This window comes from Protopterus annectens, chromosome 7.part0 (assembly GCF_019279795.1).
Source record: "Protopterus annectens isolate FY-2018-M chromosome 7.part0, PAN1.0, whole genome shotgun sequence".
NCBI lineage: Eukaryota > Metazoa > Chordata > Ceratodontiformes > Protopteridae > Protopterus > Protopterus annectens.
Window position 1 is genome coordinate 1,183,585,134 of NC_056739.1, and position 17,948 is coordinate 1,183,603,081.

At 39.4% G+C, this 17,948-nt stretch overlaps 1 protein-coding gene across 4 annotated transcripts in view; it reads right to left on the minus strand.

The window, feature by feature from the left end:
- Positions 1–2,437: 2,437 nt before the first annotated feature.
- The window catches only part of TM6SF1 (transmembrane 6 superfamily member 1), a 1,348,214-nt gene continuing 1,332,703 nt past the window's right edge, over positions 2,438–17,948 (minus strand). For all 4 annotated transcript variants that reach the window (XM_044077795.1, XM_044077793.1, XM_044077792.1 and 1 more), the window contains exon 10: positions 2,438–4,164. In XM_044077795.1, coding sequence (XP_043933730.1) covers positions 3,973–4,164 — 192 coding nt within the window. In that variant the 3' untranslated portion in view covers positions 2,438–3,972. The remainder of the gene's footprint in view (positions 4,165–17,948) is intronic.

Below are 17,948 nucleotides of genomic sequence, written 5' to 3' on the forward strand. Positions count from 1 at the left end.
CTATATTGTTGGTAGCACTACAAGTAAATAATACTCCACTTCAAACTCTTTCCTTGCTCTCATGTCCATAGCAGCAGTAAAGTGTGAAGAATGTCATGAAAACACATCTCATTTCCCCTCATTTCTTAAGTCCCTTGCAACAGTATCCAAGAATATCCTTTACTAGTACTTGTCAGTGGGATCAGATCCATGGTTCATTCTAAAAGCCTTTTCAGTAATATGTTAAACCACCTGTTTAGGCTATACATACCATAGCATATCAAGAACAGAGACAAATCTGCAGTTCAAACTATTGTGTGAATAGTGGAAGGCTTTACACTCCATAACTGTGACGTATGACCTATATATTCGGTAAACAACTAGGTTGTGTTGTCATGCCACAGTTTTTGTGGCAACAAAATTTATGCCACTTCACCTCTCACCTACCTTACTCTGTCTGCAAAGATGTACTCCAGACTGCACCTGCAATTATGCAGGTTTTAGTGGTTGGATGCAAAAAATATTTTGCACACATATCTAACCCTTCCACAAAGTGGAACTTCAAGAACCACTCAAATCATTAGCCAGTATATAATTTGCACAAACATAAGCTTCATGATGCAGCTGGTTGCACAGAATGGGGCAGGGCTTCTGATTCTGTGGTTCAGGAAATACCAGGACTCTGAATTGCCATCAGCATTTTAACATACTATTCAGTGCACACAACCATTTAGTAGCAAGTTCACCAACCCCACCCCACTGTAAATTTAAGTCTTTAGGGGACACCCAAGTTATTTTATATACAAGGATAAGGCAAGCACTATGACCCAAGTGAAAAGTTTGAGTAGAGGGTTCAACATTGAAGAGTCAGGCTGGGGAGGGTTGGAGTGAGGGGCTGGTGCCAGTGCTTTCATCAATGGGGGCAGGGCAGAGGTGTCTTCCACCTGGCTGATCACCACCATGTATAATGGAGGCTTTCACAGTAGTGAAATAGCCAGGATCAGGGATGTGAGCATGGTGATTTTAAGGTGATGTCAGTAGCTCTCAGACTGTGTGTGCGAGAAGCACAGACACATACAGAGACAAAACAACAGCTTTGGATGTCTTGCAAAGTAATGCAGCTGCTCAAGTCAGTTACTGGGTGTGGGGCTACAGTATGAAATCCCCTCAGTCCTGAGATGCTGATAAGGACACAAAACACTTAATGGCTGCCTGGATGATAGCCCCTCCTGCTGGTTCTTGCCTCTGTGCTGAGAATACCCAATATGGGGAAATAAATGGGCAGAAAAATGTTGTTACCAATGGGCACGTAGGGGAAAAAGGAAATATTAAAATTTAGGCAGGGCATTTATCTGTCACATACACAATTTAAACTGGAGGTAACACTACCCACCAATAATTCCTCAGATAGCATTAGCATAAATATTTCCCAAAATTATGAAAAAATATGAGATGGAAATTTATTTTATCATAAAAAAAAAAATTGTGAATGGAAATGATAGTCAAATGACTAACAGGTTTAAAAAAAATGTAAGAACTGAAGAAGGTGATGATTAATGCTACTTTTAGATGTGGCATACATCAGCTTACTCAGAGCAGCAACACTGAGAGACGGGTGTTATATGTCATGCAGGGGGACTTCAACTACTTGGAAAAAAAAAACAGGCTGAACAATGACTGACATATGTAAATGCAAGTCCAGCTGGTATAATACTGCTGCAAGACCTCTCCACAAAGCAAGATAAAGCAGTTGTATCAATCCCGCTTGCATGCCTAACTTTATTATCTTCACCAAATGAATTTCAAGGACATACCTGCATTTGCTTTTATGGCAGAGTGACTATACGTTTTTTTTTTCTTATGCACAATTCAGTACTTTGCCTTCTAATGAAATAATGTTAACATTAAATACATTGCCTTTGTTGATTCTGAATTTTGGCTAGTGTTCAAATACATTCCCTTTGTGTGGCCTGTATCTACAAATAGAAGCACTGTTATAATGGCATTTACTGCTGTAATGCATGACTATACTAAAGCAGTCTATGGTATTACTGCTTCTAGATACTCTACTCGGTGCCAGGCAAATGCATTTTTTCCTGTCAGCATTAATGACGTCTTCCCATACTTTACACATGCCTTACAGATTTTAAGTCTCTATGGGAAAGAATATTACACATCTGAAACATACTTTCACTTGTTTCAGAGACATGTGATTCCCAAGGTCTATTTATAGCCTCAGTTAATAATGTACTTATGTGAAATACAACTGATGCAAGCCCTTGTTTCCATTTTATAGATGAAGATACTGGCCAGAAACATCTAATCAAATGTCACTGTGTATATAAATAACCAGAAATCTGATGATCTACACATTATTTAATGTGAAATATGAATGACAAGAAGTCATCACATCTGAACTATGCAAATTAATATGAAAGCTAACAGAAAACACAAAACAGTTATTTTGGTTGTTTATTTGATACAGTACAGCTGCTCTCCCCATTAAATTAAGTCTAGATTAAACATAATGAGGCCTTCTTGCTTTTGTACAATTTACATACAGTGCTTACTGTCTGACCTCTGAGAACTGTAGTTCTGCTAGTCATAGCATCAGCACAGACTTGGCAAGAAAAGAATAATGCATACAAAAATGCATGCTAAGAGTACAAAATGTTATATAGGCATGTTAAGTGCTACTTTACAAAATTATGGTGGTAAACATAAGCATTGCTGCTGGTACAGGATAGGACCTCTGGTTAACTAATATTTTAAAATAAGTCTACACTGCTTGTTGATACAGATGTTAAACTGCAACACCCTTTAACATTTCTATATTGTAGCAGCTCAAATAATTAAACACTATTACCCATTTTATTTTACAGGTATATAAAATCCTACTGTTATAAAGCTTTAAAATACATGCTATAAAGTGTTTTTTAAAACATATACTGAACTTATAAATATTCAGTAGCTTGTAATATAAGCTACAATTCACTTATTTCAAAATTATCCTTTCTCAAATCATAATCCTATTCAGGGTCACATGTCAGCAGGAGCCTCGCAACTTACAAAATGTTTATGGGGTACAACATTAAGGTATTGATATGAACATTCACCATATTCCCCACCTCTAACAAGGAGTACCAAAACAGGGTCTAAACATTAAGCTAACCTTCGTGTCATAAGCTAAACTTGGCTGACCATCCAAGTGTCCACAACTGTGGGAGCCATGCCCCACTTTGGCTTCACTAGTCTCTTGTCCCTGTATAATTAAGCATGTTAACCATAGGGGTCTCTAGTTCCTCTCCCAGTCACAGCAGAAGCCTTCAATGAAATTAAGTATGCACTTCAATAACATTTACTATACTCTGCTACAGACCCTGATTTCTAATTACATACATCTAGAGCAGTTCTGATAAAGGGTATGGAAATAAGACTAAGGACTTGGAGTGTGGTAGCAAAGTTGCTCAGTAAGCAGAGTTAACAGATGGCTTGTGCCTAATATTTGCAGCCAAAAAGCATTTCTGACACAGATGGCTGCAATGTTGTAACAAAAAGGATTATCAGTGCACTTCAACTACAAGATGACCCATATAACAAGACAAGAACACAACAGCGTCAAATGTTCTTATTAAGGTACTTAGACTTAATGAGAGTTCTTTCACTCACAGGCAGAAAATAAAGAAAACGCCTATAACTGCACTGCACTTGACATTTAGCAACTTTTTTTCTACTACTCAGATGTATGCATTCTGTAATCTCAGAGTCAAAGAGATACAGAAAAAAAACGCTAAAACAAGCTTGTGGCATTTTTTTGTCAAATGACACTCCTTCAGAAAATGAAAATGCATACAAAGCATTAAGAGAACAGTAAACTATAAAATGCCCATAAATGTTCCTAACATCACAGTTTTTCAACTGCTTTAATGTCCACTGACAGTTCAATTTGCTATATCACAAAAACAATGAAATGTGCTCTACATGATGATAGTATTATTCATCCTTCTCATGTTCTTTGGTCTTCATGAAGAACTCTGGCCAGCTAACACACCTGTAAGCGAAAAGTTGAGGCATAATTCCAAAGAGTATGTTTATTACTAGAAAAGCATTCCTTGCTTCTTCTGGTACTCTGTAGATATAAGGGGTTCTGGCATGAAGAGAGGCCCCAATGTAGGCAAACTGGGCCTAAGAATAAAAAGAAAGTAACATGATGAGGAACTGCCACATGCATTTCTAAAGAAAGCTTCCCTAACTAGTGCTACAGAAAGATACATTCACATTACATGCAGCCGACAGCAGAAATGGAAGCTACTGTATGTAGACTGCCCTTTAAGTATATACACCATGAGGCCTTTCTTCCTCCTTTTCCCTTCTCTGTCCCATGCACCACTGAAATTTTCTGTGGACTCCTTTTCCACATATTCTGCACTGACACAGATACTTGTGTAACTGCATGTGACCATTGCCTCCTTTATATTACCTTTCACTTGTATAGCCTAACTGGGTTACAAGATTGCACCATAACAAAGAGCGAAGTACACAAGGTCACAGCGAGCCTATAGATACTACCTGTGAAGAAGTTAGTACAATGCATACAACAACACATGAACAGCACATAACTTTAATAACAAGAACATAATTCATCTGTACGGTGGTTCAAATAAATATCAGAAGACAAGGAGAATACAGGAAATGCAACTGCATCTGATAGCAGACTTACCCCAATAACTACCTGATAAGATGCGTGTGTCACTATTACAATCAGAGAGAGGAGCAGGGTTAAGCATCCCTGTCAGAGGAAAAGACTCTCTGCACACACACATTCAGACAAGAAGGAATGTATTATGACACCCCATTCAAAAGCATCTCATTCAAGAATAACAAGACACATTTTTGTGGAATTGCAATTTCTGGGAACCAAGTCATGCACCAGTGAACTGAAATCCTCCAAAGCAAACTTGGAGTCCAAACTGGCCACATCTACAAAAGACAATCATAAGGCTTTCTTCAGGGTTGAGAGGGTGGTCTAATGGTTAAGGTGTTTGCCTTGCAAGCAAAAGGTGCAGGGTTTGAGTCTCACAAGGGATAAATGGCTAGGCTTAAAATGGCTCGCAAGGGCAGTTAGCTTAGTACTAATCTATGAACCTATGAACATATGTCCACAATCTCAAGGGAAGCACCAAGATGTGCTCAGAACTGGTGGTCAAGGACACCACATACACAAACCCTGTAGATATAGCCAAACTGCTGGCAGACAGGTTCAGTGAAAACTTCACTCCTCTGCCCCCCCCCCCCCATCAGTAAAACAGGACATCCCCAGTACCTGCTCCCCTCCCTTATCTCTAGGGAGCAAGTCATCACTGCCTTCTCAAAGGCAAAAAATACAGTCTCCATGGGACCTGATAACATCCCTGGCTGCATCCTACATGAACTCAAGCAGGAACTTGCAGCACAATTAGGCACCCTATTCAACCAAAGCCTGAGTACCGGCTTCATCCCAGCCAAGTGGAGGACAGCTACTATCATTTCTTTGCACAAAGCCGAAGCATCCACCAATCCAGGAAATTATAGACCCATCAGCTTAACTAGCCTGATTTGCAAGGCCATGGAGTGGATTATCATGGACCTCATTAACAAGGACATTGGCAACCTCTAGACACTTGATCCCACACAGTTGGTTTTGTCAAGGGGAGGTCATGGCTGTTAAATTTGGTCAACTTTTTTGAGACAGTCACCAAAGCCATAGACGAAGGGAAGATGGTGCACACAGTCTACCTTGACCTTGCCAAGGCCTTCAATACTATTCCCGACTCAGGTACAATAGATAAACTCTTTCAAATAGGCATTAGTCCATATGTTACCAGATAGTTAAGCAAACTGCCTCACTGATAGAACCCACCTAGTCAAAATAGGGGAAGCCACCTTAAACAGTAGACCCGTAACAAGCAGTGTAACCCAGGGATTGGTCTTGGGGCCTCTGCTGTTTGAGATATACTTCTCAGAGGTGCAAGCCAAATCTAGTGGGCTATGGCTGACCAAGTCTGCAGATGACTGCAAGCTGGGTGCTGTCAACAGTTCCCCTAGTGATGTGGACATCCTCCAAGAGGGTCTCACCCGAACAAATAACTGGTGCCAGAAACATGGCCTCAAACTGAATGCCAAAAAAAGTCATCATCCCTTTTGGGGAGAATAACAACACCCCAAATTATCACATTGATAATAAGGAACTAAAGCATGCGATCAGTCGTGAGGGACTTGGGCACCCATGTTGATAGCAAACTGACTTTTGACCACCATATTGCCTCCATTGTATGGAAAGCTTTCTACATGGCCGAACCTCATTAGTAATGGTATCTCATCCAGGGACAAGGTGGTCATAACATCCCTGTATTCTTCCCCTTATAAGACCCATTATTGAGTACAATGCCCATTTCGGCATGTACCTCACAAAGCACATGCAGCAGCTGGAGAGATCAGAGTTTCCTTACCGGGAGAATCCAGGAACTCAAAAATTTACCCTACACAGATTGGCTAAAAGCCCTGTCCCGCTACTCTGTCTCCTACAGACTTCTCAGAGGTGATCTCTGTCTGGCATACAAAGCAATATCAAATGCCGCCCTGATGGGACTGCTGCATATCCGCAAGTCAAGCTCCACTCGAGTAACCCACACCCGTGACCTCAACCTAGTCTGTGACATCAATAGGACTTGTTGGTAAGAGATTTGTGTCCCAGAGACTCCCCCTTTTGTGGAATAAACCCCCTCTCCATGTAAAGCAGAGTACCTCATTAAACCTTTTTAAGCGCAACCTGGATAACTTGATAGGGAACAGAAAATACATCCCTGGGATTCCACCTGTGTCCCTGCTTGACAGTGGCATAGGGTGCTGACTTGTTGGAACATGGGCTAAATTCTTGGCTAGGCTTGTAAGGGTCCCAGGGCCAATAGCCTAGTAACTTCCTATGATCCTATGTACATTTTTGAGGAGGACATTAAAATAGTCAAACTTCACTAAGAATACTGAACTCAACTAAAGTTTTTCAGTCCGTTAATGAACAAATTATACTCAAAAAGTGTATTTATCGCATTACACAAATTATAGAACACTATCTATTGCCACAATAGAGAATGTAGAATACCTTAAGCAGTTAGAAATGTTAACCATTTAACCAAACCAAATACCTTTCCTGCAGATGAGTTCAATTATCAACACGTGCAATAGCAAGCATATACTACAAACATGCTAAGAGATTACTGGACTTTGTAAATGCTAATAAACTTGACTAAAATGTCACACTGCTAACCAAAGGTGTTAACCTTCTACATATTTTTTTAAACACCTTTACTGAATTATCATTTAAGACATAAGCAAACATACATTTATATCCAAGAAAACAGTGTTAACATGTACACATTCATACAATTATCATCAATCCAACATTATATAAAGTGATGAATTCTTGCTTTCCCTTAAACCTCACTCCTCCTCCAAAACATTATTCTGCATGTGGTGTTAACCACAATTTCCATTTTTCATGTAATTTGCTCCTTTCATAAAGATCCCACTTCCAGTTCTTCTATCTCTGTTACAATATTCACTTCTTCAAACCCAGTTGGTTTAGACTTGGATTTCCATTTTCTAGTATTTTTTTTTTTGCTGCCACCAGAATTAAACTTAACAAGGCCTTATGTCTAGGCAATTCAGGTCTTATATCCAGGCTCAAAAAATATTTTCCTTAGTTATACCCACTTGTTCACCCAATATTTCTGACAGAGTACTCTGCAAGGAATTTTTAAACTCTGATAACTCATTACACTGCCAAAATATAAGTTCCCAGTTACCACTTTCTTCCCCATCACACCTCCAACATCTGACATCTGACATCTGTCTGAGGAAAAATTCTTTGTTTAGTCTGCTTGGGGTACAAAAACATCTATGAAAAGACTTCCAAGCAAAGATCCTAAACTTTCTGGACTTGGATGCATATTTGGGTGCCATATATATGTCCTCCCATTTTTTCTTTGTGACTTGCTTATCCATTCTTTCTTCCCAGTCTTTACTAACCTCCTCTGATTGATTCCTAAAGTTATCATGCAATATTTTATATGCCCTTCTAATTATCTCTTTTTTAACAGCAGCTTCTCTTCTAGATTCAAATGAAAACTCTACCAGAGCAGGACTTTCACTTAGGATTCCCCATCCCTTTCTCTTTCCTTATACCCTGATATGAATATCTGATAAGGAAAGCAGTCTCTAGCCTGCAGTCCACGTCTTCTTGGCCTCTTCCCACTCGATTACGCTTCTGTTTCTGTTATTTGCTCCCAATAGACTGGTTCCTTTGCCAATTTTCTCCAGTAAATGCTAGCCCGCTCTTGTCAATTCTCTGTACCCTAACTACAGTTATTCCTATCAGGTGAATCTCCTTTCTCCGTTCACGTATTGACAAGACAATTTTTTTTAATTTCTCCAAATCTTTTGGGTTTCTAATACCATGACGGGAATGGACCCCATTCCTAAGTCAAAGTATGATTAAAGGTCATGAAATTAGTATTGTTTCAATCTTTGATGTCAGCCAGAAGTGCTCTTCACAGCACCCGTAATGTGCCCAGTAATGATTCTTTCTGCAATTCGTACAGAGTTACATGTATTGGTAACATATCTAAATATGACTGGAGATTCTTTTTTATAAGACCCATTGCTCCTACTACTACTCCTCCTTTGATAATCACATCGCCACAGTGGTCAGGAAATCCTTCTACGTGGCACACCTCATCACAAAAGGTTTCTCATCCAGAAAAAAGAGGTCATTGTTCCCCTCTACTCATCACTCATTAGACCCATTATAGAGTACAATGCCCCTTTTGGTATATACCTCACAAGACATCTACAACAACTGGAAAGGCTGCAAAAATACCTCACAAAGAGGATTACTGGCCTCAAACAGATGCCTTACGCAGACCGTCTCAAAAAACTCCAGCTTTACTCTGTCACATATCGCCTACTCAGAGGCGATCTCTGCCTAACAGACAAAGCTATGTCAAACCCAGAGCTGTTGGACATGCTCCACTTAAAGAAATCCCAATCCCTCCGAGCTACATGCTCTAGAGACCTAAACCTTGTCACCACAATAAACAGAACATGCTGGAGGGATAGATTCCTGACACAGAGACTTCCCATACTCTGGAACAGACTACCTATCTTTGTCAAACAGAGCTCCTCATTAACACTATTCAAGAAAAATCTTGATGACTGGATGGATAATAGGAAATTCACCCCGGGGATCACTTCTGTGGTTCTGCATGACAGGGGCACAGGAAAATAATTTTCTTGGGTGGCGAAAGCCAGGGTACCTTTTTAGCTAGGCTTGTATAGACCCTAAGGCCAATAGCCTAGTACCTACCTATGAAGTATTGGAACTGTCTAGGTATCTTTCACATTGTTCTCATTTCTGCCTACAAATCGGGATATTTTATGACTTTGTCTCTCTCTATATGGAAAATACTGTAGTCACTGGGTGTAGTGACTTCAGTGATCAATTCTACTTTTGTCTTCTTTTCATGGACCACTATAACTGGTTTTCTTGCATCTATCTTTTGAACTGTTGGTAATGGGTGATCCCATGTGATGCAGACTTCATAATTTTCTATGATGCTTTGTGGCTCATGTTTCCAGTGATTTCAGCTACTTTAATATCATAATGTTTGCGCAATCCCCAGTGCAAGTCTTGCCACATTATTATGCTTTTCAGTATACAGTCCTCCTGATATGAGTATGTCACAACCAGCAACAAGGTGTACAATTGTTTCCAATTCTGTTTTACAAAACCTACTGTTGGTTTCTCCCACATGTTTAATGGACTTTGTAAACCAACGTGTATGTAGGCCACTATCCTGGGCCACCAATATTAACCTTTCATCTTTTGGTTTGATTTTGCATCTTCTTAACCATTCCTGCTTTCGATCTTGATCAACATGAGTTTTTTTCCTGGACTTTTCTACACTTAGAACTATATTCATGCATTTTCCATATTTCTTGCCTTCTCATCTGATCCTTCACCTTAAATTCTTTCTGCTTTTGGCACATTCAGTTACTGCCTAATTTTTATCTATTTCTTGTTTGATTTTCATTCCCGCTTGACGCCAATATGCTTCTGCTAGACTTAAAAGGGAAGTCATCTTAGCTTTATTCTCCTGTTTCAAAACGTTCACTACATTTGGGTCTTGTCAGGTCAGCAGCTATGTATGCAGTCCCACAATTTTGCAGATCTGTAGAGGTAATCAATTTCAAGGAAGCTCACATCTCTTTCGGAAAGGGGAATATGTAATCTTGGTATGCACTGATTTTTATAAATCATTTGATGAGCATGAAGCATCCTTGTTTTCCGGTCTAATCTATCCAACACATTTTGGGGCCAGTCAAACACTCCAAAACTGTAAGTTAGGACAGGAAGAGGAAATTGGTTTATAGCTTGAACTTTGTTCCTAGATGCCAATGCAATTTTAAGGATTAATTTAAGTATTCTAAAATGTTCCTTACTAAGTTTTATTCACATTTGTTCATGTTTTACTACTGATCCTATATCAATTCCCAAATATTTATACACTCCCTGTTGCTCAAGTTCTTTTATATCACATTCCAGTCCCAAATGGATGTTTTCTTGGTGCTGCAGCTTTCCTGTTTTAAAGGTTGCTTTTGTACATTTATCAAGACCAGATGACATTCTTATACCTGAAAGTTCTGACTACTTGCAGTTGTGCTTTCAGTTCCTCATCTAATGCTCTATGCAGTTTTAAATCGCCGACAAAGGGAAGATGAGAAGTCTTTGCATTTTGTTGCTTTCTGGGAGCCAAATTACAGCCATGACCTAATCTGTTAAACAGACAGCTTAATGGGTTAGGGGCAAGGCAAAAGAACAATGGTGACAGAGAGTCACCTGGAATAACCCCCTTTGGATTTTTATCCCTGGAATAATAATGTGTCCTTTATCATGGCTTAACTGCAAAGTGATTTGCCATTATTTCATGGTCGCAGTGATGTAATTTATCAGTGTAGGGTGTTATCTTATACATTTTTATGCAGTATTTTATCCACGAATGTGGGATACTGTCAAATGCTTTTCCGTAGTCAATCCATGCCATACTTAAGATTCTTGCCTTTTTTAGTTTTCCACTATGACTTTATTTAACAAATGATCCTTTGTTCCATATGACTTTTTTATTGCGTTTTTTTGTTCTATTGCCATAACTGAGTTTTCTTCTAAATGACTATAAACTCTGTTGGCATCAATTCCAATTTTTAGGGTAGCTAGCAGATTCACTCTTAAGTAGGAGCATTGTTTTTCCTGTTGTTAGCCAAGTTGGTGCCTGTTCAGGGTGCACACATAAATCTTTCTTATTCATGGCTAAATCTTCATGCAAAGACATTGATGCTTTTAACCAGAAGTTAGGTACTGCAACTGAGCCTGGGGTTTTCCAATTAGAGGCTTTTCTTAACTTTGCTTCAATCTCTCTGGCTGTTACTTAATCCTATTTCATATCTTCTACCTTTGAACTTCTTATTCTTTCTTTTACTTTTATCCATTTAGCATCTTTGTTATGTTCTACAGGATCTTCATAAATACTTCTCCAAAATGTATCTATTTTTTCTCTTTTGGGTGTCTTTCAATTCCTTTTACCTTGTTTCCCAATTCACTTTAAAATGTTTTTGGAGTATCAATAAATTGCTTATTTATTACTTTTCCTTATACTTATCTGTGCATCTTCTAAGTTTTTCTGACTGTGCTGAGATTTTTAGTTTATTACTTGCGATAGTGGGTGATAAATCCTGATCCATTATAATACTGTGCATTACTTTCATCACGGCCATCATTCTGAGTATTTATGTTGATCTGTTTCCTCTTCTATACTCTTCTAACAGTGACACTTCTTGTCTTAATTGCTTTATAATTTTCTCTGTTTGATACTTCCATGATGGTATTCAATTTCTCCCCTTCCCTTCCTTATACTTTACTATATGACATGCAATTTATATCATAAAGTGTTTTATACAAATACTGTTAAGAACCAAAATTGTTTTACTTAGTTACCTTTTCCCCTTCTTCTCTCTCTTTTTACACATTTTAGTGTCTTTCTAAACAATGATGTGAAGTGGGGCTTATGCCGCTCAGTTCCCCAACAAGCTTAACAAAGTCAGCAAAAATCCAATCTTTCTCAAGCCACTTTTTCTTGTGAAGCCATATTTCACAAATGTGACTGAGGCTTTATAGTCTCACATGTATTCACTAATTTCAGTGTTGCTGGTCTTCTTCCTGTTCATCTCCATCTCCTAACCACAAACTCTGGTTCATGTCCAAGGTACCCCTGATAGTTCTAGTAAACTTCTGTGCTTTTTTTTCCCTGTCTCTCATGCATTTTCCTTTGGAACACTGGAAAAGGTTTCAATGGGAAGTCTGTCTATGAGCCTTACATCCAAAGAATGAGAAGCAAGAGTTCCCTTCTGTGTGACATCTAACCCCCTGTTGGACAAACTTTTGTATTTCCCCCTGTTCTGCATCAAAAAAATGTCTGATCCCCAGGAAAAAAAAATTCTGGATACAGCAGCTTGAATCTCACCCCTGCCTCTCAACATTCCCTGACTGCTGAGATAAATTTGCTTCTCTTCTGTATGGTGTACAGTAAGTAATCATTTTCCACAAATACTCTACCAGTTTTGTCAGAATCAACTCTTTTTGCTGGTATGATTACATCTTTTCTAATACAGGTCTTAACTGCTTTCTCATGCCCAGATTAGGATTATACACATGACGTGCCCTTTCAATTAACAAATCCTGTTGTAGAATACCATCCCAGTTATTTATTTGTGTTTTCATAAAATGAATACACTCTCTCCTTCCAGGTTCTCTGGTACAGCACAAAATCTCAAGGTTTTCCCTATATATGCTCTGTCCTCTAACACTACCATTTTTTGAAACAGCTCTTCTTCAGCAGTTTCATACTCAGCCAGTCTTTTCTTCAGTTCAAACTTTGATTTTTGCAGTTTTATCAGTTTCTCTTCCATTTTTCCAGCCTTTTGTTATATGAGTTGGTATACTCCTTTAGTGTTTATTTTATCAACTCTGAGCACATCTAACGTATTTTTCCTCTAAATTACTCGAAGCCATCTCTTGTACCAAAGTTGGAGCTTGGACTGCTGCAGGATTATTCTCAGACAGTGTTTTCATCTTTTCTGATCGATTTTCTGTGAGGTTTTCAAAATTTTTTTCTTTGCTGGCTTCCAGGCAGTGCACTTGATATTCATTAACTGAATTTTACTAAAACTGACAATATCAATGGCTGTTTCTCACTTTCTAATTTCACACCGGGAGAGCTGAAGTTATGCTGGTGATCAGTCTGCAGCCATCTTCTACATCTTTTTCTACAAAAATTCCCCTCAACTGCATCATTCCAGTTGTTATATCCTCTCAAGTCAAATTTGACCACTCACTGTAATGATCTTCCTGAAAACCTGCTTCTCTACCTCCTAATAACTCCTCTGTATTCAGAGATTTCTGCAAATCCATTTAAAATTATATACCAATCTTACTGATAATCACAAATGTTACAAAATTTTTATTTTATTTATTTATTTTACATTTGTTGACCAGGTTTGTCTGACTGAACTGACAGCCCTTTTTCAGGGGAGGCCCTGGGAGAAAAGCTCCACAAATTTACGATAAAAATTATTGGTATTATAAACAAAAACATTGACATTTTCAAGTTTGGAACAGCAAAATACACAAATTATTTACAGAGTTTAAGCTGACATTTAACTTGAGATATATGCTGAAACAGTATGCTAAGTTTTTAAGTAAATCAAGGTAGTTATAGTTGAAGATCATCCAGGTAGTATATTCAAAGAAATATATATTGTTTTAAGACTGAGAGATCTCCAGAAGTCCTTGTATTTGAGGCTGCTACCTACTCCTCTGAAAGGTACTTCCTCTTGGATGTATACATTAAGGCACTTGTATCAGTCTGACATAAGCATGGCACGTATGAAACTAAACGCATATGGATGCACATAAGTCACTACAAACATACTTTTATGATAGTTGAGACAAAAGGACTTATTTGTTTTACAAAATAAATGGAAGTGTTTGTTTGCTGTGACCTACGTGCATCTATGCATCGTTGTATTCATTGGTTTGTTTTTTCAGGCAGTTTTATCCATATGGTGGGGTACTCGTATCAATAAACTCTATAAGACAAAGAAAGAGCTCCTCCCAGGCATATGTGATTTTATGCCCATTTCATCATTAAAAAAGGGACTGAAACCTGGTAAGTCACTAAAACTAAGCATCAGAAAATGCACGGCCAACACTGAGATTAAGGTTAAAAACAAATTCAAAAGTCAAACTATAAGGCCTTTTTTTAGCTACATTAGGAAGTTCAGAAGCTAAGCAGTAACTAACAATTCTATACTGAACATATCTGTCTCTAATGTTACCTCCTTCTCTCCCCTCAAAGAAACAGCTAATATTCTTGCAGACAAATTCTCTCCCAACTTCATCCAGATATCCTCCTCTCTATCTCCCCATTCCCCCCCCTCACACCTCCCCTCCTGAAACCACTATGGACAAATTTTTGTCCCTTTCTGAAATTGAAAATATCAGTTGCACAGGCCTTGACCTCTGATGTCTGCTGAGAAGCTTTAAATCCTACCTAGCAAACCCTCCATCAGCTGTTAATTCTGATTCTCTCCACTGGTTACAGCCTAGAGGTGTAGAGAACAGTTGTTGTGGTACCCTTACATAAAGGTGGTTCTTCTACTGACCCTAGGAATTATGTCTCTCTCTAGTATTTGCGAGGCTATGAAACATATTATAGCTGGACTAATAAACAACAATACAGGTGAAATTATATCAGGAGATGCACACCAGTTTTGACTCATAAAACACAGATCATACCCGATCAATTTGATTGAGTTCTTTGAAAGGGTTATAAGAGACCACGAGCAAAACAAAAATACAGCCCGTGTTGCTTACCTGGGCATTGCCAAACCCTTTGACACTATTGTCCATGCTAGCATTATTGATAAACTCTCCAAAATTGCCATCAACTCATATGTGGATTGATGGACAAGGTAGTTGGCCATCTAACAGAACACATATTGGCCTGAGGTATTTGCTCTAGTAAGAAAAATGTCACCAGTACAGTCCCACAAGGTAATGTCCTGGATCCCATCCTCTTTGGTATCTACCTCTCTGACATGAATGCTGATCAAGGGACTATGATTCAAGACGTTTTCTGATGATGACATACTAGGGGTGGAGTTACTGGATTTCATTCTGATATTCAAATTTTTCAGCAAGGCAACTGCTTGATGTATCAATCATATGCTTATCTTTAATACCAACAAATGCAGCAATTTTAAATTTGGTAAATCTAGCATTACTACTGCAAACCATAAATTTTAAACTTTCGCTTAAATCCAATGCAGTAATCAGGCAGCTGTGTAAAGTACAGTTGTGTAAGAATTTAACCCAACAGCAGATGTCCTAATCACATGTTGCAGTATTCCTTACTATAGGGATATCCTACCTAGGGTAGCCATGATTCTGGTTAGCAACCACCTGCATGTCCTCTGATATGTGCCATATATCAGGCAGATATCCTATGTCTGAAGCATAAGATGCATAAGGTACATAAGGGATAGATATATGATCACAAAGCCCTCAGAACTGAACTGGCTCACAAAAACAGGAGCAGCAGAAAAAGAACTAAAAAAGTATGGTGCATGTACACCCAGAAAAAAAGAAGTCCTCTCAACCAGTGGAATAAAAGAGAAAAAAAACAGGGGGAAGGATGAAGGGATGGGATTCTGCAAAAGTGATACGTAGAATGTTTACTGTTATGATAAGTTCTTGCACAACTTGCACTATGTCCTTCCTTCATCACTGTTGCAATATTCCTGACCACAGAAAGAGAACTACAGCAACTGTAAAGAACGGGAGGAAGGAAGAGAAACTGAGGAAACCTCCAAAAGACCATGTAGGATGGGCCTAGCAAATCCTGCTCTGGTGATAGAAAACCTATCCAACTTGTAGTGCTTAGTAAAAGTGGAAGACTGGCAGAGATGGCTGACATCCCTGGTTTGGCACCTATGTCTCTAATGCAGACAGGTAACCTGTAAATGGTTCATCTCCCAGGCTCAAGCTTACACTTATCTAGGGTATCAGAACTTGTCAGAGATTTGGGATGCATGGCTAGGCTTAAAAAGGCCCTTATGGCGTTAGCCTAGTAAACACCTCCTCTTCTTCTTTTTGGTTACTCCAACTAGGGGTCGCCACAGCGGATAATCTGTTTCCATTTCTTCCTGTTCTCTGCATCTTGATCTGTCACACCAACCACCTGCATGTCCTCTCTCACCACATCCATAAACCTTATATTAGGCCTTCATCTTTTCCTGTTACCTGGCAGCTTCATCCTTAGCATCTTTTTCCCAATATACTCTGCATCCCTCCTCAGCACATGTCCAAACCAATGTAATCTTGCCTCTCTGGCTTTGTCTCCAAACCTTCCAACCTGGGCTGACCCTCTAATATACTTATTCCTAATCCTGTCCACCCTCGTCACAACCAGTGCAAATCTTAACATCTTTAATTCTGCCACGTCCAGCTCTGACTCTTGCCTTTTTGTCAATGCCACTGTCTCCAACCCATATAACATAGCTGGTCTCACTACCCACTTGTAGACCTTCCCTTTCACTCTAACTGGTACTCGTCTGTCACAAATCACTCCTGACACTCTTCTCCACCCACTCCATCCTGCCTGTACTCTCTTGTTCACCTCTCTTCCACACTCACCAATACTCTGAACTGTTGATCCCAAGTATTTAAACTCATTCACCTTCGCCACCTCTACTCCCTGCATCCTCACCATTCCTCTATTCTCCCTCTCATTCACACACATATATTCCGTCTTAGTCCTGCTGACCTTTATTCCTCTTCTCTCTAGAGCATATCTCCACCTCTCCAGGGTCTCCTCCACCTGTTCCTTACTCTCACTACAGATCACAATGTCATCTGCAAACATCATAGTCCACGGGGACTCCTGTCTGATCTCGTCTGTCAACCTGTCCATCACCATTGCAAATAAGAAAGGGCTCAGAGCTGATCCTTGATGTAATCCCACCTCTACCTTAAACGTATCTGTCACTCCTACCGCAGACCTCACTGCTGTCACACTACCCTCGTACATATCCTGTACCACTCTTACATACTTCTCTGACACTCCCGACTTCCTCTTACAATACCACAACTCCTCTCTAGGCACCCTGTCATATGCTTTCTCTAAGTCCACAAAGACACAATGCAACTCCTTCTGACCTTCTTTGTACTTCTCCATCAACACTCTCAGAGCAAACATCGCATCTGCAGTGCTCTTTCCTGGCATGAAACCATACTGCTGATCACTAATCATCACCTCCCTTCTTAACCTAGCTTCCACTACTCTTTCCCATAACTTCATGCTGTGACTGATCAATTGAATCCCTCTGTAGTTACTACAGCTCTGCACATCACCCTTATTCTTAAAAATCGGTACCAAAACACTTTTTCTCCATTCCTCAGGCATCCTCTCACTTTCCAAGATTTCATTAAACAATCTGGTTAGAAACTCCACTGCCATTTCACCTAAACACCTCCATGCTTCCACAGGTATGTCATTAGGACCAACAGCCTTTCCATTCTTTATCCTCTTCATAGCTATCCTTACTTCCTCCTTTCTAATCCACTGCACTTTATGATTCACTATCTGCACATCATCCAACCTTCTCTCCCTCTCATTCTCTTCATTCATTAGCCCCTCAAAGTACTCCTTTCATCTGCTCAACACACTCTCCTCGCTTGTGAGTACGTGTCCCTCATTGTCCTTTATCACCCTTACCTGCTGCACATCTTTACTAGCTTGGTCCCTCTGTCTAGCCAATCA